This window comes from Metopolophium dirhodum, chromosome 7 (assembly GCF_019925205.1).
Source record: "Metopolophium dirhodum isolate CAU chromosome 7, ASM1992520v1, whole genome shotgun sequence".
NCBI lineage: Eukaryota > Metazoa > Arthropoda > Insecta > Hemiptera > Aphididae > Metopolophium > Metopolophium dirhodum.
This window is the reverse complement of record NC_083566.1, coordinates 430,117-452,854: the sequence shown is the minus strand read 5'-3', so window position 1 is coordinate 452,854 and position 22,738 is coordinate 430,117. Positions and strand designations below refer to the sequence as shown.

At 31.9% G+C, this 22,738-nt stretch overlaps 3 protein-coding genes across 4 annotated transcripts in view; 2 read left to right on the top strand and 1 right to left on the bottom strand.

The window, feature by feature from the left end:
• Window positions 1-5,598: 5,598 nt before the first annotated feature.
• The window catches only part of LOC132948152 (peptidyl-prolyl cis-trans isomerase FKBP2), a 32,303-nt gene continuing 15,163 nt past the window's right edge, over window positions 5,599-22,738 (top strand). The window contains exon 1 of the mRNA XM_061018496.1: window positions 5,599-5,999. Coding sequence (XP_060874479.1) covers window positions 5,773-5,999 — 227 coding nt within the window. The 5' untranslated portion in view covers window positions 5,599-5,772. The remainder of the gene's footprint in view (window positions 6,000-22,738) is intronic.
• Window positions 13,333-16,542, top strand: LOC132948151 (uncharacterized). 2 transcript variants are annotated; one of them, XM_061018494.1, is made up of 4 exons: window positions 13,334-13,503; window positions 13,603-13,771; window positions 15,198-15,351; window positions 15,562-16,542. In XM_061018494.1, the coding sequence occupies exons 2-4, from the start codon at window positions 13,615-13,617 to the stop codon at window positions 16,211-16,213; spliced, it is 963 nt and encodes a 320-aa protein (XP_060874477.1). In that variant the 5' UTR covers window positions 13,334-13,503; window positions 13,603-13,614; the 3' UTR covers window positions 16,214-16,542. The 2 variants fall into 2 exon arrangements, with proteins under 2 accessions (XP_060874476.1, XP_060874477.1); XM_061018493.1 differs by having other exon boundaries at window positions 13,333-13,771.
• Window positions 13,758-16,927, bottom strand: LOC132948150 (uncharacterized). Its single transcript, XM_061018492.1, has 2 exons — window positions 16,623-16,927; window positions 13,758-15,160 (listed from the first exon to the last, which is right to left on the bottom strand). The coding sequence occupies exons 1-2, from the start codon at window positions 16,925-16,927 to the stop codon at window positions 14,236-14,238; spliced, it is 1,230 nt and encodes a 409-aa protein (XP_060874475.1). The 3' UTR covers window positions 13,758-14,235.

The window sequence follows — 22,738 nt, the reverse complement described above, 5'->3', positions numbered from 1 at the left end:
GTGGTTATGAGGGAGTGGAGCTCCCCTGCGGTAACTAAAATAAACAAGATTCAGTCACGTTTGAATAAATTCCAATTTTATTGTGATACCTACTATATTATTAATTTTTTTTTTTATATATTGAATTTACAACAATATTTGTTTTGTTTTTGTCCATTGATATTTTTGATATACCTACTACGTAGAATATTAACTGTATATAGTGAATCTATAATATAAAAAAATATACTAATTATTTTATATTTTGTAAAAAAATGTCCTAAAGTCGATATTATGGTAAATAAACTTGAAAACTTAATATGTATTATTTATTAATAAAACCTGCAAAAAAATTTAAATTAAACGTTTATTGTTTAGATCCAAAATCTTTTGATTGTATCTTTTGATTTTAAGTATTTATACTGAATATTTTTTTTAAATAAATGGCTTCTCTTAAATAAAAAAAGACATGTTAGGGATGGACTGTTCAAAATAAAGCTTTTTATAGAAAACCAACTACACTCGTCAACCCAACACGGCTTTTAAAATTTTAAATTCATTACATGTCAATCCAAAAATATGCAAGCTGGACAATTTTTTTTTTTAAATATATAAATCATTTTAATATTTTTTTTTAAGTTCTTTGTTCATTATTTTATCTTCATATAGTATATTTTATTGTGACTTGTTGAGTGCTTTGTTTATTATTATTCGTTATTTAAAATGGTTACCTATGACTTATGACTGAATTATTTTTACTGCAATAATAAAGGTAAACATAAGGTACATTTTTCCTTATTGTTACTTTATAAAATACTACCTGTTACTTATATCATTATTATTATATAATTGGATGAAACTTCTTAATTTTGAAAAATGTGATGAAACAATATATTATATTATATTATACCATGCGGGTTATAAATTAAAATTGGATGTACCATTCTGGAAATTAAATTGTCGGCATTACAGTTCTCGTGCAAATTATCTATATTATATAGTGTACATTATATGCCGATGTCTATTGGTGCACTTAGAATTTTTTTTTCAAAATTGTATGTCTTGTTCAATGTTTCAACGTTATTCATTATATAATTTCCTTTAAGAAGCTTATATATTATTTTCCTTTCTATAAATCCTAACTTTTAAATTTGATAGACAACAACTGACATTTTATCGGTGGTATATTAATTATTAAGAAGGTTGGAAGTGGTGATCTTCTGTCTTTGTCTAAAACACGTGAAACCTAGGAATTTAGAAGTGTTTTCATTCTAATAAACCGATTGATCTATAGACTATATAGAAGCGATAATAATTCAAAAAACAGATTTTAAGTTGTTGTCAAGCCTACTTGAGATCAACTATCCCAGATTTTAGATTCTGAGAGGAGCGATGAATGTATTGATTTTACAATGATGTGTGTTTTATTTTTTGTGTCTGTGTACACGAATACTCGATAAATAGTCGAAATAATGCTTCAATTTTGAACTTCAGTATCTTGTTTGATGGAAAGTGAATCTAGTTGGTGTATTGGGGACGTCAAAATATCATATTCACAGTAGTTTTCAAAAGCACCGGGAAAAACAAAAAAATAATTAAGGAAAAACGGTAATTTACAATAAACGATTTTTGTTTTTTTTGGTGTATATCTAAAACAAATGACCGTAGACATATGAAATTTTCACTGAATGTTTATATTTGCATTTTCTTATACACCATAAGCTTTTCAAAATATTTTGACTTGTTTTGAGCTGTTTATGGATAAAGTCAGAAAATCACCGCATCCAACCCCCTTAAAAACAAATTAATTGTTTGACCGAACCAAATCCGCCCACGCCTATGCCCTATGGTAGATTATATTGAATGCATTTTTGTCGCTCAATGCAATATGTATTAAATTTAATGTAAGTAATATGGGAAATTCAATTCATAAATGGAACTGTGATAAAATCAAAAATGTTACATCTCTGAACTGCTGGAGCGTGTCTGGACATTGATTTGTGAAAGTAGTATTGTTATTTTATTATAATATTGTATTCAAAACATAATAAATAATAAGTATCATATTATATTGTTTCGAGTTTAACCGTTTACATATAGTAAACACTAAACGTAGTATTTAATATATTATATATGTATTATAGGTAAGTAGGTGCTGCGCAGGTTTAGCATTAAAACAATAATATATAAGCAAATCCCCGGGGAATTACCACTATTATGTATAGTATTTATCAATTGTACCACGTCATTCAATCGATCACTGCAGTAATGGATGTGCTGCTACATTTAAATTCTACGATAAATCATTGTATAGGTACGATGGAAAACAATTCCGAGCGGAAGCTGAGAATTAATCAATATAGGTAATATTTCTAAGGATATTTTGTCATACCTATTTATTTTACACTGCAATTTTTTTTCCTTAGTAATATTGATTGATATAAATTTTGCAAAATACATTTTATTATATGGCATAAATTAAATACTTCGTAATTATTAAACATAAAATTATTAGTTATAATTGACTTACAAGTTACAAGTGAGAGTATAGAACAGTGTGTATATTGTTACACACTGTTGTTTAATTTATCTAAATATTCTGCAAATTCATTTGTGTATATTATGTATATACTATAAAATAGTAAATAATAATGTACTTCATAATGGTGATAAGTTTCAAGTTTTGACAAATAATGTTTTTGAATTACGGCAAAAAAAATAAAGTATAGGTAGTATAGTATTTTTTTTTTTTTTTTTTTTTTTTAATTATAATAGCTTTTAGTATGAAACTATAATAGCTCGACAATTATTAAGTAAAACAAATAATAGCTATGACAACAATATAGTAAGACAATATAAGATAATTAAAAGGAAAGAAGTAACAAATTAAAAAAACTAATTAAATAATAATGTGTGTAGATACCACCTTAAATTACAAAGCCAGCTTCCAATAAAAAATGTATTATTTTTTTTATAGCTGTTTCGCATTGGGTGTTGAGTATAGAAGGGAGAGTGGGAGGAATGTTTAAAAACGTAATATAATTAATCAAGGATGTACGCTTGGAATACAATGACGGACAGTCAAATAGTAGATGAGAGATGTCACAGATACTTTCGGTTATGTGTAGTGTACAGAGGGGAGAGTCATTTAGGCCAAGTTTGTATGCATGATCTGGAAGAAGTGAGTGGCCCACGCGAAGTCGGTTAAAACGAACAATAATAGACCTAGGTAGGTCTAAGTTGTAGAACCAAGTTTTTTTTTTAATGATACTGGGGACAATTGATTTATACCTATAGGCAAAGCGAGCAGGCAAGTTAGGTAGTATAGTATATATTATATTATAATCTTATAGCTATCGAAATTTAAAAATGTATAGTTAGCAAATTTTCGTAAATTTGATGAGTTTGTAAAACTTAGAACTTCAAAAGCTTATGTAAAAAATCGTTCCTATAAATTTTCAATATTTTTTAAATAATCAATAGAAGAACAAATTTTTATTTGAAAATTCAAATGCCTATAAATATTTATTTATTGGAAATTTGGATAAAGCTTAAAAACTGTCTAAATATTTTGAACATTTCATTATGCATACAGCAGGGGATCCACTTAAGTGCTTACACGACTACACTCCTTATTACTAAAAGTTTTAAATTTTTAAAAATATTTTTATTACATAATTTGATATCATTTTAAATGAACATTTCTGATAAAAATTATATTTTTTATCGTTACCATTTTTAAGATTTTACTATTTTGAATGACACAATACATTTTTTATTTCATATTCTTAGCAGAATATTTTGAACTACAATGATCAAATGTCGAAAAGTAGTTTGTTACTTGTTATATAGTTATAAGCGTTTAAAGTTTAGATAAGTGGAGTAGAGTCCTACACACCATAAAAATATTTCCTAACTATGGTAAAAATATTTTTAGGAAAATAATATATGACTGTCAAAATATTTTAAAAAGGTGCCTAAATAATTAGGAAATATTTTAGTTATATTCTTTGGCCAAGAAGTTCATATTTTTGATAATATTTTATAAAAAACTTTTACAAAACATTTAAAAAAAATTATTTTACGGAAACTTTATAAAAATGTTAAGTCAACATTTTTATGCAATCATAATGTACAATCTTTCGTTATTATGAGAAGAAAATATTTATACAATATTATTAGTCAAATATTCATTATTCAAGCACTTTAAAATATTCACAAAATATTACCAAATGCTGTATGGGGCGGGGTACAGCGATACACCGCAAAATGTCCACTACTCCGCTATTCTAAACTTAATAAAGTTATATGTAACTACTAATGAACTACTTCTCCGAAATTTAATTTTTATACATTAAAATAGATACTTACTCTGAATAATATTCTGCTTCGGAATATTAAATAAAAAATGTATGTAAAATAAATAAAGAAACTTAAAAAAGTAATAACCATAAAAATTAGTAAAAATATTATTTTATTCGGAGATATTGTTTTGAAATGGCATCAAATTATATAACATAAAAGAATATTTAAAAAAAAAGACTTCGAAATATTGAGTGTCAGACACATGAATGGATCCTGGTAGAAATGATGGTTTAAGTATATAAACTTCTATCGCTCGTAAAAATTGTCGCTTCAATCTAAAATTTTTTTTTAAGTTAAGTAAAAAAAGGTGGGAAAGTGGATGTCGCTCTGCTGTACAGTAGGTGACAAGTGGCTGTAATGGATGGTGTTAAATTTGAATTCAATGATATCATATCATTGTATAAGAAAAACTATTCTGAGCGAAAACGGTCAGTCAGCCTATGATATTACCAAGTATATTTGATGATATTATTGTGAATAAAGTAATTTATATATAACCTATTTACGTGGAATCTTGTTTTAAATTTTCAATCCTTTTCAAAAATAAAAATAAAAATAGTATAACTTTTAAGATATTTATAAATACCACAAAATGATCCAAATACTGAAAGTTATAACATGTCTAGTAAATGCTCATATGAATATTTTATAAGCATAGTTTCAAGTCTTTATACAGTTATTCAGTTTTGAACTGTAACAATAGTCAAAATCTGATTTAATGACAAAATTCCAGTTAATACTTAATTAATTTAAAAGTACACGACATTTTGGTAACCAAAAGTATCAACTAGACTAGATTTTCTACCAGAAACCACTCTCGAAGTTGTGTATTGAAACTTTTTACTATTCCAACTGATATAGTGAAAAAAAACACATATCATTGATTGTAAAATCAATAAGTACATTCACATCGCTCCTCTCAGAATCTAAAAAAAATACGGCAGTGGCTGTATTCTGTGTATGCCGCTTTTATTGTTTAAGAATAAAAAAAATTTAAAACTTTTAAAACACAAATCTCGGCCAACGGAATTCTCACGAAGTCTTTGCGGACGACCGGAGCGCTCCATCGGCGGCGACTACGAATATGCTATACCCGCGACGGACGAGAAATAGTGGTCGGTCGCCGCCGCCGCCGCCGCATGCGAGTGTACACAACGATGATATGGTGGGGTGAAGTGTGGAGGAGGATCGTGTCGGAGCGGGTGGAGGAAGATCGCGGCGGCCGGCGACCGAACGGCCACGGCGGCGTTCAACAGTCGTCAGCCCGTCAGTCGTCAAACAGTCGGCCGCTCGTCATCGTCACTGTTCATTGCACTCGACCACGGTCTGCCACGTTTTCACTAACGGAACGGCTTTTTTTCCGAATTTTTTTTACTTCTTCTCAACCGACCATCGCGTGCATATTATAATCCACACGGATCCCCGACGATGAGGAGCACCTGGTTACGCGCGTTGGCCGCGGTGTGCGCCGCCGTGGCGCTGGCCCAGGCCGCCGAACCGCAGCAGCAACAAGGCCAGTCCGAGACGCTGGCCAACGGTCTGAAGATCGAGTACGTGTACACGTTGGACGGATGCGAGCCCAAGTCCAAGATCAACGACATGCTCACCATGCACTACACCGGCAAGCTGGTGGACGGCACCAAGTTCGATTCGAGGTAAGCGGATGCTGCAGAGTATTTCCCTATACTCATTACTCATATAGGTCCCCACTCGTTTGACGAGCACTGCACATTTAATAAAATATGGGAAAAGGAACACCACACATCACATTGACGGACAGTGATAGTTATTGAAATTATTTCAAACTATAAAAATCACGCCTAAATAGTAATTTAATCGATGTCCTAGAAGTGACAAATGAAATGTCCACTCATAACTGTTATACGTAAATGTTTACCTCTTTATTTTGTCGGTGCACAGTATGACTTGGTCATCAAACCATTGAAACTACTATTTTCATAGCTGTAATGCTTGTTTCCGGTCGGTATTTCGATTACCTCTACTGTAGCTATAATTATGTAAATATTATCGAAAAGAGTCATCTGTTGCATTAATCAAAGCTACTGTTCAATAAAAGTACTCGTTAATATGACCGTCCGTCAATGTGTTGTAAAGTAAAAGCGCGCGATGTGTAAAAAAAAATTTAAAAAACTCGAAGTCGCACTTGAGAGATTTTTCATGGTCCGAGACTAGGAACCAGCTATAACGTGTCACTGCACTTACACGTCATAATAATATCAGTATCCACATAATATTATTATAATTTTATATCCACCGCCGTTTCCGCTCAATCGGATGCTAGCGCGTTACGACGTGCACCTACAACTAAACAACAAGTGGCGTTTATATATCACAGCTGTTACGAAAATCTCGGGAATATCGATATTAACGGTTGCATATTATAACAATGTACCTATAATAGTAAATTATTATTATATACCGTATATTATTATAATGCAAACATAGGAAATATCGTATTATTATTATTATTGTGCGCACGTTTTTATTGCACCGATCTATTATAGTCGACTGCTGCTAATAATTTATCTTAACTGTTTACACTTTGCGACAAACACGCACATGCCGTTATGTGTACGCTCGTTACGGTTAATAATAATAACGTCATCATCATCGTGTCGTCGCGGTAATGACGTTTTATGTACGAAAACGCCTCGACGGCTCCAAGTCCACGTCCCGATATGAGCGTCCTTACCGCGTGGTTGATGATGGGCGTGACATTTGAATTCCACGGCGTCGCTATCGGACGTGTTAACGTTTTGATATTTAATATTACATTATCGTGTATAACCTATAATAAAATTGTGTATAATATTATATTACCTACGGATTTTTTTGGCCATCGGTCCGATACGACGCGAACGTTTAAAATATAAAAACAATATCACGCCAATCCAATCCTACTTATTTCGCCGAACACTGGTTTTTTTCTTCAGATTTTTAAATCGTAAATCCATAATACAGTTAAACATAATAATTGTATTTAAGTCCACACGTCAAATTAATAGAATTTTCGAAATGTACGATATTATCATCGCTCGGTAGATACAATTGCGCCCGAGCTTTCACCCTACGTTAAAACACTATAATTTCAAAGATAAAATTATACTATCTTTCTCGAATTTTAGGCGATTTATAAAAACGCGTAATACTTGTATGTTTATTAGTGCAAGCCGTAATAGTATGTTATAATAACCACACAAGGGCTAAAATATTGTATTTTATAGGTGCCTGCTTATCACATTTCGTATACTACCCATGAGTATTTAATTTATACCCATCCATCAAACCGTTAGAGATCCGTATATATTTTTGTGCCAAGCCGCCCTCCCCTTTTTTTCCCTATAGATCATGGCTATGATGGTCCTATAGTCAGGTACCACAGCCGCATTGATCAGAATATTCGTGGACTACACGATAAGCCACATGACATGTTAATGTGTTTTATACGCATTTGGCGGCGGATACAAATCGCTGGTCGTTAGACAATCATAATTATATGTATTAATAACACGTAAACCGTGTATTATATAAATGAAAAATCATAACATTAATATTGTGTGCGTATCATAGAAGACGCGTTTACAGATTAATAACATTATCACCGCGTGCTCTGTTCTAATTAATTAAAAACGGACTGATAAAATATACAATGCTTAACGATGTTGATGTGTGTAACTCAGTAACACTGTAACAAATACTTACAATATTAGTAGGTGGTGATGTGGTAAATAAGTGTATAACACGTATATTGTACGCATTTATAACACCAGCTATACATGCATTATCGTTTTGAATGGTTATCTAACTGTTTAAAAACCGGTTTCGTCGGAGAACGTATAATATCATTTTCTAAACTCGAAATACTTGAAAAACGTCTAGAATATAATGAAGAATAATATTACTTTACCTGCGACACGTATAGCCACGTAGGTATGTGGTATCGTACTATACGAAGCGCAACTTATACATAATTTATTCTTAACCTAAACATTTCTCGTCGTTACTGCAGAAAAGGACAAGTATCCTCGTCCCGATACAATTTATTCGTTCTTTTAATCGTTATAAACATAAAATGTCCGCCCAACGCGCATAATATATTTTTCCCAAGAAAACTCTTTGAACTTCAAAGTCATTATGTACACTGTCTAAAGCACCTATTCATAATATTATAAACTGCAGCGGACGAGTCTTTTATACTTAACTTTTAATCATTACATTCTATCTGATGGCCATAATTAATCGTGTTCGTCTTAGCAACACATGACCGACCGAAACTCTAAAAACCAATATTGTGCCAAAGAAAAAGCTCATCACATTAATTTTGAATAGATTTTCTGCCCACACCCCGCCGTACGTATACACCTACCTGTGAGGACCTGGGATATCTCGAGCCACCTCAGTAAACTGTAAATGAATAGCTTTCGCTCCTAATTCCCATCACGCATCCGCGCCACCCCTTTTAGCTTTGTCCCGTGGGACCACGGTGGAAATAATTTAACCAGTTTATAAAAACACGGCGTTCCAAACGACATAAAAATCGAACGACTACAGCTGATAGAAAACGATAACGATAATTCGTGAATTTACGGTCGAAGTCGAGTTTCGACAATTATTGCTCGTCAAATCAATTTTTAAGCTCGATGTGATATGATATGTATCTTCACAAAGTCAAATGCGGTCAATACTAATTAGGTATAATCGGCTACCGAATCGAATACCGAATGAGACATAATTACATTTCCACTTGTGATCAATAACATATTTTATGAATGTGCCCTTTGTACCACCTATAATCATTAAAACGATCTGTGATCTGTCGCTGTTTTGAAACATTATAATTATACATAATATAATATGTGTGATGTGTATGCTGTATAATATTATGTTATTGTACATTAAGTGTGTCGAGTTAAAACATTTTCAACAAAAGTGATGTAAATATACAATAATAATATTAACCAATAATCAATGAATATAACTGGGTGATGATGAGAATATATTTTATTATGTTTGGGTCTCGCCGTTAAACTTTTTAGATATAAACTAAAATCTAAAGTCAGCCTTGAGCGATACTGAATAAACTGAAACGTCTATTTAGGTATAACTCAATAGTACAATACCCTGAATTCGTGGTTACAATACAGCTTTCATGTTAACTTGACCTCATCTTAAGTTGGAAACATTACTTATCGTATTTACGAAATATTGACTTATCTCGTACCGAGTATTTCACTCTTTGATGCGCACTGACATCCGCTTTCAAATAAGCTAAATAAGAAGCTTCAGATAACAAATTAAAAATGCATGCATTCGTATACGTATAATACGGATTTATTTAATTTATAAAATATTTATATAGCATACTGTATAATATGCTATATTATACTTATAGGTATAGACAATAACGCTTAGTCTTTCAGCTATAATAGTCTCAATTTTCTCGAATTTATTGCTATAAGCTATTCTAAATAATTTGACAAAATATAATCATTAGGAAGTCGTATGTGTATTATGCCTGTCATTGTAGTTTGCATATTATAATAACTATGTTTAAAAAAAATGAATAAACGTTTTTATAATTATTGTTAGTTGATTTCGTTTCGTATATTATGTCACATTATATTTCGCATCACGCGAGTAGTTTTCGCTTTTCGGCAGTCGCGGTTAGGTATTAAGATATAAATGAATATCGAACACGTTGTTTATTTTGACATTTTGCTTGACACTATAATAAATTCATAAGCGAATAATTAATGTTGATGATGAGGGGGGTTATAGTCGACTGTCAAACTTTGTTGAAAATCCAAAAGCTTCAATAATGAAATCCGTCACTGCGATGTCACCGAGTTTACCGTTGTGGGTCAAAAGAACAATGGATCGAAATATTGTGACAATAAGCTACGTGAAAATCCTTTTAGTGACAATGTTCAGGGGAGTCGGCGATGTACATAAGCCACCGCAGCCGCAGCCGTTGTGCGTATGTTAAATTTATCATTATTATTCAAGATTCGCAAAAAATGATAAAAAAAACCATTTTTTTGAAATTGTAACCTTCCACTTCGGCATCGCTTGATTAATCGTAAGTCATAAATAGCATAGAGACGTAACACACGCTGTGTGTATTAAAAACGTGCGTTTTGTATCCTTTCCGCCGGTTTTTGGATTTAGTAATTTTTTTCCTTAGAAAAGTAGTGCAGGAAAAACCTTTTTTGTTTTTTTTTTTAACTGAGCCTAAGATCCGACTAAGAAACATATATTCTGGAAAAGCCGGTGTAAATCATTTGTCACGTAGTGCACGTTGGTTCGCATAGTGAAAAAGGGGAAGTCTTGCAGTACACCGTTAAAAAAAAAAAAAAAATAAACGTCCGGGTAATCGGTTCTCATTTTCATTGGGAAATGTAGTGTAGCAACGCGGGACCAAATGATAAATGACCGTATTTTGTGATAACTAAATATCGCCAAAACATTTATAAAACATATATATAACTGACATACGTAACTTTTTCTATACGACACGTTACTATTATTATAACCGTACGACGGCTTTAATATAAAATATCATATACAGCGTGTTGCACTGTTGCTCCGTGCAAAAACATCGGGAAAACTTTTTTTCGGACTTGATAGTATCTGCAGCACCAAATCCACCCGATTCGTTTTCAATACTTACCCGCACATCCCACCCAGTCACAACTAACACAAACTGCACCAAGTCGCTAGTTGTTAACTATTACTGAACCTATACTCAAAGGTTTTTAAAAATGTATACCTAAGCTATATAATTCTCATATAATACTTATAAGTACTACCTCGAATCCATTCCTTTCTAATCACAACGATAGTAGCTATATCGTACATATTAGGCTCAGTTCTGTAATACATAGTATGTATAAATATATTAGTTTTAGAGGTAGGTTTCCCTGGCACCACAATGTTCAAAATTCCACATTTTTTTACCCGTAAAGGGAAATTGATTTTATCCTGGAAAATTTGTTGGTACAAATTCTGAAATGATTGGTATAAATTGGTACAATTAATTGTGTAGGAAAAACGTGGAAAAATTAATTTGGTGTGACTCCGGATATTGGGGAAACCAGGACCCAGGGAAACCTACCATGTGGTTCCAGGGAAACCTATACCTCGGTTTTAGTAAAAATTATTTTTAACGGTATTTAAGACTTAGGTACCTACCTATATCTTGTAATGCTATCGAACTTTTTTTATAACTCCACAATGAATAATGATATATCTCTCTTTCTTATATATTATCTATATAGTGTTTAAACTATGCTATATTTTAGTGTTCACCCTATATAACTGTATGATTCACCATCTTACTGGCAGTATATACGATATGATTTTCTTAATAATTTGTAGTTAATCTCTTCATCTATTAACAATTGTTGACCGACGTAGTACCTAGTAATCAACATAACCAATACCTAACTATCATTGTTGTAAAATCTTAAAAAATCGAAATCATTAAAAGTAATTATTATAATATTTATTATGGAGCACGCGTGGAACAAACACAGCACCGCGAACATAATATAGTAATAATTATAATATTTCCAGATGGTAGTTAGTATCGTTATTTCTGTAGTTTTAAGTGCCTACCAACTACCTTACCTACCCATCTATTGCTAAGCGGCGTAAAACGTATTTTCACTCAGCAACAATCGTTAGACATTTTAAAATATACATTTTTTTATCGTGTTACGTACTTACAGTCTTATAAAGTCTTTAAATAAAAGTAGGTATACTTAAGAAAATTAATGTATTCAAATATATATTTTGAATATGTTATTTTTCAGTATTTATATTTTTATATTCGAATACCTTTTACAAGAAAAAACCTATTACTTATATAGGAATTCGTATTTATAAATTATAAGCCATAATTTAATCAAAGATAATCTAGATTTCTATAGTATCGAATAAATTATATTTTATTATATTTTATCAAAAAAATATTGTATAAATAATAAAAATGTAAATAATCAGCAACTGAAAAATTTTCTAATACTTAATTCATAATAATACAAAATAAAAGTATTCCTGCTACAAGAATTATCGAATCATTTCTGTAAAAATTAAACAAAATAGATATTCAATGATTCTTATAGAATAGGCCTATAATAATATTATAGGCAGCGGTGGTTTTACGGGGGACGTCCCCCCACTTGACCTGACTAAATATAGTGTAAATACGTAGTACATAACTATATTACAGCCATCATATTATAGTCATCAAAATATAAAACATATTATATTCTTAAATTCTAAATAAAAAATATAAACTGTGTAGCATATAAAATTACTTTTCGTGTACCTATTATTAATAACGGAAAAGAAAGTCAGATTTGCAGTGTATAATGTACAAAATATTTTCGCTCCCCCCCCCCCCCTTTGGGATTTGTCAAAAACCCTTAGTATATACCTACGTATAAAATATAATATTTAACTCAAAATCCTTGTCACCACAATCGTAACATAATTCTGTATAATATCATACGAATAAAATATTATCACAGCAATTTTAATCAACAAATGCGTTTGGATTAAATCAATAATAGTATATATAGGTACACATAATATCGGCTTAGACGTGACTAAAATATTGTACCATGGGTCGTTAAGCCGGACAAAAATAGCGGTTTTAACCGAAAATCAAATAAAAAATAGACGTATACACTTACGTTTTAATAGTTATATCTTCGGGAGTGTATACGCTCTCTCGGTGTATTCGTCCTTATATATATATATGTTCCACACTTCCACCGCACAGCGGTTTTATATTGCCGCCGACGTTGCATATTAAGCCTTGGTTTCCTACAATCACGCGTGCGTGATTGCGCGGTGCGCGATGCGTGATGCGTGATCGCGCAAAAGTTGAAACCACGAAAAACTATGTAAGTGTTTATTAATAATTCACGCGCGTGAATATTCGCGCGCGCGATTGTCGATCACGCACTCCAGTCACGCAGCTGTCGCCACGAAGTCAACTTCTGCGTGAAACGCATTGCGGGATTTCATTTATTTTAATATATTATTTAATTATTATTTAATATAATATTATTGTATTATATGTTTTATTTGATTTTATCAATATCAAGTCAAATCAAACGGCAGGTAGAAGTAAGTAAGAATAATTTTCAAATATAAGCTGCTATATAAATAACAAATAATTTTTTTTTTGTAAATTATTACAATTTTCAATGTTTTTTTTTAAATTAGTTTTGGTGAACTATGGAGTCGAGGGCATTTAATGTTATGGATGACGAAAAACTCATAGAAGTTGTTCGTAATTATCCTGTAATTTATAAATTGAGTGACAAAAATTATAAGGATAATTGCATTAAAGATAATGTTTGGAAAGAAATTTCACAGTCTATTGGAAAAAACGGTATGTAATGTCATTAGAAAATTAATATAAATTATAAGTTAAAAATATAGTAAGATAGTAATATGATATAAGAAAATATTATGATTTGTGATTCAAATTGTTTGTTCTTGAATAACGAATACGAGACAACAGTCAAGAAAATTTGATATTTATAGAATATCAATATGTGACTGAATAAAATCTTATCTAAAATTAAATAATTTACTTACATTTCTAATAATACAGAATGTTTTAGTTTAATTATATCTATATGTGATAATTTATAGTGACCGAAAATAAACTTATATACATATAATGTTTGGTTTTATAACTTAAAATAATATGTTAGTTGATAATAATAAACTTAATTTTACATTATAAATAATATTACACTGAATATAATATGAAAATAGTTAATAGTAAAATCATATTTGGACTACTAATAATTTTTGTAAACAGTCAATATAATATATAACAACACTATCTTAATTAGTACGAGTCACGTGTTTTTGCTGCCAACTCACTGATCCTGACCTACTGTTAAAATAATCTTTAAAAGTTTCCCTAACTCGAAAAGCTTCATGAGTTGCGTTTCCTCCAACTGCACCAAATTGTATCATGTTCGTGTTCGTTTGAACGTCTGTTATGGGATCTCTGTCTGTCGAATCCATAGGACACACCATTCGTTCTTCTCGTAACATGTTATGGATAATACATGCGGCCATTATTAAATTGTCGACTGTGTCAGGCAGAATATTAATTGGCGTGAAAAATACACGAAAGTATTGACACATTATGCCAAACGTATTTTCTGTGGTTCTTCGAGCTCGACTTAGGCGGTAATTAAAAATGGCTTTTTTTGGATCTAGTTTTGATTGGTTTCGGGGATAAGGCCTCATCATTGTCTCCGTCAATTTAAATGCTTCGTCACCGACAAATACATGTGGCAAGACTACATCAGTGTTTGGTAAACATTTTGGTTCTGGAAATTTGAATTCTCCGGTTGATATTGATTTGCCCAAATTAGATTTAGGGAAAATTCCTGCATCGCCTTCTTTACCATACGATCCTATGTCTACCACCAGAAATTTGTTATTCGCGTCGACTAAAGCCAATAACACAATTGAAAAAAATGACTTGTAATTAAAAAACAGCGATCCAGAGTTATCAGGGCAAACGATCCGTATGTGCTTCCCGTCTATGGCGCCGCAGCAATTTGGAAAATTCCACATTTCATAGAAATCGTTGGCTACTTTCGACAAACTACATTGCGTTGGTTCAGGTATTGCTATATTTTTTAAACGATGACAAATAGCAACTAATACTTCCCTTATAATAGTACTTATCCAACTGTGAGATATTCGGAATTGAAAAGCAAGGGATCTATAACTTTCACCGGTTGCTAAAAATCTGTAAAATATAAATAATACACTAAAATTATTTTCAGTAAATGATTGTAAGACAAGATGGCGCACAATAAGAGATTCATATAAAAAAAATTTAAAGAAACGAAGATTAGGTACCGGTTCAGCAGCTACAACAAAATCGAAGTACAATGACGATTCATTAAGTTTTTTAGATAACATCGAAAACGAAAGAAGGTAAACAATTATTATATGTCGTATATTATTATGTATTATATTGTATTGAATTTTTAAACCTTAGATAAGGATTATAAAAATGTTATGAATTTTTAACTACTAAGGTTACTTGTACATTTTTTTTTGAAAATAGAAAACAATTAAAAAACGCAGTTGTAAAATCAATACATTTTATATTTATGTGTATTTTTTATGTGTAATTATTTTCAGAACTACATCGAACATTTCAGTAGAAAAAAAAGCCTGCAATGACAACACAAACTACTCAGAAATGGCCGTAAATGATAGTTTTGACCAAACTGAAGAAATCGAGCCAGAGAAGGAACTGTTACTTAAAAGTTCTGAACCATTATTAGATATGCCCATTGATGACAAACTACCAAATACAGAAATAAACCATAGTTTGATAGATTCATTTACAAAACCGTGCGAAAAAAAAACAACACGAAGAGCTCAAGATAAAATATTAGATGAAATTAAAAAAGGACGAGAGGAGCGATTGGCAGCGTTAAGAGAAATGAAACAACAAGAATCTATTGATCCAATTCAAACTTTTTTTAAAAGTATGGCGTCAACGGTTTCAATGTTTCCTCCAGAATCAGTTGTGGAAGCCAAAATGAGGATATTTAACATTGTTTCCGAAATGGAATTACGCTTATTAAAAACAAAGGCTACCACGAGTACACCACCTGTAGAAACAATGACATCAACATCAACATTTTCATCGAATCTGCAAGTTCCTACAATACTTGCCGATGAATCTTCGTGTTCCACTACGATGTCAAGTGTTTCGGACATTTCAAATCCTACTCCATCTGCGAAGTCCAATTTTTCTTATTTAAAATATCTCGAAGAATATTAATTTTTTTATTTTTATTAAGCAAGTTTAACATTTTTCATGCACAGTTTTATTTTATTTTATTTTGAAAAAAAATTATTTTTTGATATTTTATAGTTTGAAAATTACCAGATTGGTACGAAGTTAGTATATATATTATTTTATTTTATTAAAATGAAATCTCCATATAACATTGGTGTAAATTTAAATATTTATTATTTTTTGTTGCTTTATTTTAATTACTATTAACGCTCAGTGGTTAGGACTTAGGTTAGATATATTCCAAGTTCTAAATAAATAATATGTATGTATTTTTTAAATGAATCATTCTATCAATATCAGAATAATATAATTGAAATGGAAAATTACCCAAATATTTATTGTCCCTTTCTTATTTTGATAAATATACCTATAGTACAATAATTTTACTTACCTTAGAGTGACGCTAAGTTTCTCTTCTGGTGATATTGGTTTCTTAATCCGATTACTTGGACGCCTTCTTATATCTTCTTTAATAGCATTTAGTATATAATTAAATAATTCAAATGACACTCTAAAATATGCCCTGAATCTAGTTTCATTGTCAATTAGGCGCCTTTGAATTAAAGTACTGAAACAACCCTCCCTGCTCCGTTGACTAAACATTTCATCATTTTCATTACGGAAATGATTCGCAAGTAGCAATAGTTCTTCATCTGCTTCATCCTCCAAAATATTGTAAAGCATAACTACGTCCATTTTGATGAAATACTAAACATCAACTGACGAAGTGACGACACTTTTCTAAACTCCAAATCGCGCAGTCGTAAACACGCATCGTAGCAAAACACTTCCATCACGCATCACGCAAGCGTGATCGCGCAAACGCGCATCGCGCACCGCGCAATCACGCACGCGTGATTGTAGGAAACCACGTCTTTATATCTTATAACACATCGCGTAACAGCTGCAGCTGAAGTCGATTTTGAACATTTAGCCGTTGCCGTACAGTAAAATATAAATTAAACGACGCGACAATAAATACGACTGTTGTGTTGTAGGTGTCTTCCGAAAAACGTCCGACGAGAGCTGATAATTTCTCCGCCCGACCGGGAGGTAAAAAAAATAATCATTGTTTTCGTGCAGCCATATTATATAATTTTACATATTATACATCGAGCGTGGCGCTGAACGAAGAAAAATATTTTTAAAAAAAACGATCCGCCGAGGGAAAAAAATCGCGAGTTTTCGAGCCGCACACGCCGCTGATGCTTGTGTTACATGATAATAATACGATGCAAATATTATTTGCGTTGCATATTGTATTGTTGTAATGCACACGCGTACGTGATTATTTTTCTACTGAATTTTTATTGTCTTATCGGCGGGATTCGACCGGTGCGACCGGGTCGGGAGGGGGGGGTGTGGTGGGGGAAAACCGCTGCGGTTTTTAAACGTGTGCGGTGGCGGCTACCCTTTCGCGTCCCCCGAGAGTCGAGAGGGTTGTTATCACGTAGGCGTGCTGCAGCAGTACAACACACATATACGTGTAAATATAGTGAGCATGAGCTCCGGTGCATTTTTATGAATATTTCACAAGTCTCTTGATTAGAACACCATACACCATGTATATAATATAATATATAATATATATATACATTTGACTTTGTATATAATGCGTAGTATATACACACGAGAATTTGGTGATTTTTTCGCACCCCCCTCGCACCCGCACGACATCACTGGAGCGGCGCCGACAACATATTTATAATGAACAGTCTGCGCTCGAGTGTACATATAATAATATATTATTTATTATGTTTTAACGTTGCGTTACGCACACGATGAATATGTTATATTAATAATATTATCGTTTTAAACGCGCACAACACTGAAATTTAGCCGACACGCACACGGACGGTACGACATTTCTACAGTGTTCGGCCGCGCATGATTATCGATCAAAGGTTTAAAAAAAAAAAACCGATTGTCTACGATTCCAGTTTTACCGCGAGATTTATACGTTTCCATCTTCTCGGGTCGCATACACGCGTGTATGGGCTTTACGCTTGACTTTTTTCCAATGGTATAATAGAGAATAAAAAAAAATAAACGTTCGTTTATATATATATGTGTGTGTGTGGTTCAGTACCTGAACCTTTTGGCCGAGGGGAATAAAACATGACCTCTCGCTCAGACTTGGGACTTTATATGCACGGGGGTGAGGGGTTCTCCATTAACTTAACGTAGACTGGTAAACCGGAAACAGAATTTTTCGATTATCCCGCCAAAAGGGCCACGAATTATGGTTCGTGTTTTCTGAAGGATTTATATCGAATGCCAAACAGCATAATTATATTCATACAGATATATTATACATACAGTTATATTAGAGCGGCTTTGCTTTTTTTCCAAAAAAAATTACCATTAAATATTTTATAGATGAAATGCAAAAATATACCTAGGTACATATTTATTGTTCACCTGCAAAACACCAGAAACACAAACATATTATTATGATGATTGAAATCGTTTTTTTTGTTTTACTTCTTTCCGTGGCATAATATTCTAATGCACTTTTTTAGATAAACAGTTTTTCTATATACAATACGGACAAACTCTGTAACAATCGTGTCTGTTGCTGTTTGAGTGTACACAAAGATTCTTTTTGTGACAAAACAAAAATCACTATTTTTAAAATAAAGGTTAATCACTCATACATAATAAATACGCCATAATTTAACAATTTTATTTATTTTTACGAAATTCGAGCCTGTCGCATGTGTATAACATTTATTTGTAAACGTTTTTTAATTTGTTTTCAAAAAATATATATAAATAATGTAAGCGATAGTTGGTGCCGGTAGCCATCAGGTGCCTTTTGATATATCAATCCAATTTATACTCCGTGATCGCCTTTGAGGTTCTTAGCAATTTACTATAGATATAGATACTCGCATTTCTCGCGTGTATATTAAACTATAGTTGAAGTTTTTTCAGTATCATAATAGAAACGAATCTTTTATTGATTTGCATTAGTTCTATGTCGTCCGTAGTTTATTGCGATTCCTCGGCAACCGTTCAAAATATATTGGTAAAGGAAATAGAGATAACTTATATGGTCGGAAGGCAGGGGCGGTGGTGGCTGGTGAGAGGCGTGTAAAAATCAGTCACGTCGCACATATTTGATATTAGGCATTATTTCTTTATAAGTTTCCAAACGGGAAAAATACGAATTTACAGAAAAAACTGCGGGTCGAAAGCGATTGGCGTACACATCACACACCTGCGGATGTTCATTTTGCGATATACCTATATTTATATATATATATACCCGAAAGACGGTCTATCATTTACACGGCCCGCAGTAGAATATTACATTACATAGGCACAATGCGTTTTAATATTACCACTATACATATTATTAATGTCGTTGGTACATTCATACTGATGTGGGTTTGCGCCGCTGCCAGGCAGCGTCTGAATGAAAAACGGATAACGGAACTCTTTATTCCATTTTTTTTCACGCGTTTTGTGACGAGCTTTATATAATAGTAAACACGACACATTATGTACAACTTGGCAATACTTAAGCCGTTCCGAAAAAAGCGACCACGGTGCTCGTAGATTAGATTCCGGGCCGGTTAAAATTAAGGTCTGAAAGGTCATTTGAATTTTAAATGACCCAAAGAGAGAAAATCGCTTTTGAAAAATATAATAACCCTTCCCGAAGAATTTTAACTTTTTTCCATTTACGTTTGGGCCACAAAAAAAAAATAATATATACCAAGCTCTTGGCTGCTATATATTATAATATTATAAAGTATTATTATATTATCGCACGTAGTTCAACCCCGTGTCGTATTTTCCACACCGTAATAATGATTTGTTTTTCATTTTCAGTTGTATATTATATTATATTATTATGCATGTACGTTACTACTACAACAACTTACAGTCGTACGAGAAAACAATTTTACATACCGACACCGGTAATACCGGTTTCGCATATTATACGCGTGGCCGCTTATTTTGATCATTTATAACGATCACGACTGACAGTCAGTACATTTTTCCGACTAAAAATACCTGCGCCATAACGGATCGGACGTTTGACGAGTTTGACGATTCTGTCCCGGCAGTAAAATATATATAACCACTAATACAGTAATACCTATATTATAGTAACCAAGATAATATTTTATAAACACATTAGGTACATACAGAATATGAGGTGCACACTGCAACATTTAAATACGCATTATATACCTATTGGCGATCAAAAGCTTATCAAATTGATACGGACACGCTGTGTATCAATTATATGTTATTTTTCCATCTGGCCCGTTACAGACCACTCCCCGCTGGCTTGTAAATTGATAAGCTTTTGATCGCCAATAACCTATAACCATAGAGTTCAATTGCACGGATTTACCATATTAATATAATCGTACAGTTATATTCGATTCGCATAATATTATCCGGGAAAGTGAATTATTAAACGCTCGGAAGTTCCCGACTTTACATATTGTTTACGTCACGTTTATGGCAATGTTATACATATACAGATAGGTACTTGAATAGTGGTCGTAGCCCGTAGGTACCTTTATTTCACAGGAGATACCTACGATGGATTATAATATTATTATATTAGTCGTCGGTTATGCAATCTCAAACACGCGATAAAATATATTCATCGACGTTTCTCTAAAAGTTTTACGAAAAATACCGCCACGTCATTGTCATAAACTATTAGGTACATAATACCTATTATACAATATCGTATGATTTTCTATCAATATTATATGACTAATGATTATGATAAAAGTATTTGAAATTAAAAAATGTCTACCTAATTATACACGTGTAAGTTGGTGGAAATGTGCACGTCGCGTGTAATATATATAAGCCTATAACAAAAAAATACGTGTAAAAAAACATTCAATTCATCATACAAAATATTTATAGGAAAATCATACGAAAATCCCGGGCGGTTATAATATATAGTTAGTAAGCTATACATAGTACATACTGGAGAGGCCGTGACCATCCCCCCTCCCACCGATGTGGAAAATTTTTTCTCATTACTCTTGTAAATCGACTGCACAAACGTCTCAATATTATAATTTCTAACTTATTTTAGACTTCAATCAACGTTTTAACAGTACAATATAATGTATAAGCACTAATAAGCACTATAATATAAATAATATTATATGCCTAGGCATATAACCAATTATGTTTGTGTTGTATTTTGAATTTCTGAAATAATTTCTTCTGCACTAATATTTTGATACAAACATCAAACGAATCCCATGGGAACTTTGTTCATGAGACGAGTAGACGACAACAACGTTGGCTAACCATTTTGCATTTATATATATTATACCTGTAATAACTAATATTTTATATATTACTTATTATAGGTACGCACAGCATAATAATATAATATTACGTAAGTTATTACCAATAGGGTTTTGTCTCAAAAGAGTTTTCGTTTTTCTTAGATGTTTATTTTATAGATTGCCTTATTTTTCATATTATATACGTATATAATATAATATAATAGTATACCTAAGTATACGATAGGTACATTATTACTACAATTTTATGAACGACGTTTATACATTTTTTTTTATCTAACGAGTGGTTTATTGCCTCGGCACTAACTCGAGTAAATGGTATATTGTTTCCCTCGTTTGTTTATTTATCAATAATTATCATATTATAATATGAAACATGTACAGTATTTTCATACTTGATCATTTTCCGTAATGTACAACCGATAACATGTTCCAACAAAACGAACAAAATATGTAACATTATTAGATGATAACTATGGCACCGAAATAATATCTTCATTTCCCTACAACAATTGATAGTATCTTATAATATGATGAATATGACAGAGTAGATATATTGTGTAAAAATATTCTATTGTAATTTAACACTGGCAACAAACGAGAATTTAACCACGCGAATCATAAAAATAATTTAAGTGGAAAATAATTTGTTTCGCCCCGCCGTATAGGTAGGTATGAACAGTTTTAAAATATGGAACATTCAAAGTATACCTACTGTACAGAAAGCGAACCGTATAAAAATGTAATTAAAAACCATGTACAATTTAGTGGAAATCAACGCATAACGTTTCTAAGCAATTTATTATAAAAAAAGGAAATTTTTAGCTTTCAGCACGACTGAAAAATAATTCTTTATGATGTAGAATATTATATAATATAGGTACGCGCCTAATTTATTGAGCTGCTTAAAAACAACACTCAACATTCAACAATACACATAAGCATCACATCTATGTTGTGGCATGAGCGACGAGCTTTTAAATATTATGAGCTTCAATTCAACCGTATCGGGCAATGTCGTTTTAGGTTCATTTTGTCAATGATAATCGAAAAATATACTACATCGATAAGTATTAGTGGCATCAGTTACCTTTCCAGTTTTTTTTATTTTTTATCGGTTTATTTATTCACGGCTACCTGCACTATTATCGTTACGATTTAGTAAATATTATATAAAACCAAGAAATAAATGTCATCACTACAAATA

Coding starts and splice junctions, on each gene's coding strand:
- LOC132948151 (XM_061018493.1), top strand. CDS start 13,615: ATGGAGTCGAGGGCATTTAATGTTATGGATGACGAAAAACTCATAGAA. Junction 13,772..15,197: donor ACAGTCTATTGGAAAAAACG/GTATGTAATGTC, acceptor AATTATTTTCAG/TAAATGATTGTAAGACAAGA. Junction 15,352..15,561: donor AACATCGAAAACGAAAGAAG/GTAAACAATTAT, acceptor AATTATTTTCAG/AACTACATCGAACATTTCAG.
- LOC132948150 (XM_061018492.1), bottom strand. CDS start 16,927: ATGGACGTAGTTATGCTTTACAATATTTTGGAGGATGAAGCAGATGAA. Junction 15,161..16,622: donor AAACTTAGCGTCACTCTAAG/GTAAGTAAAATT, acceptor TATATTTTACAG/ATTTTTAGCAACCGGTGAAA.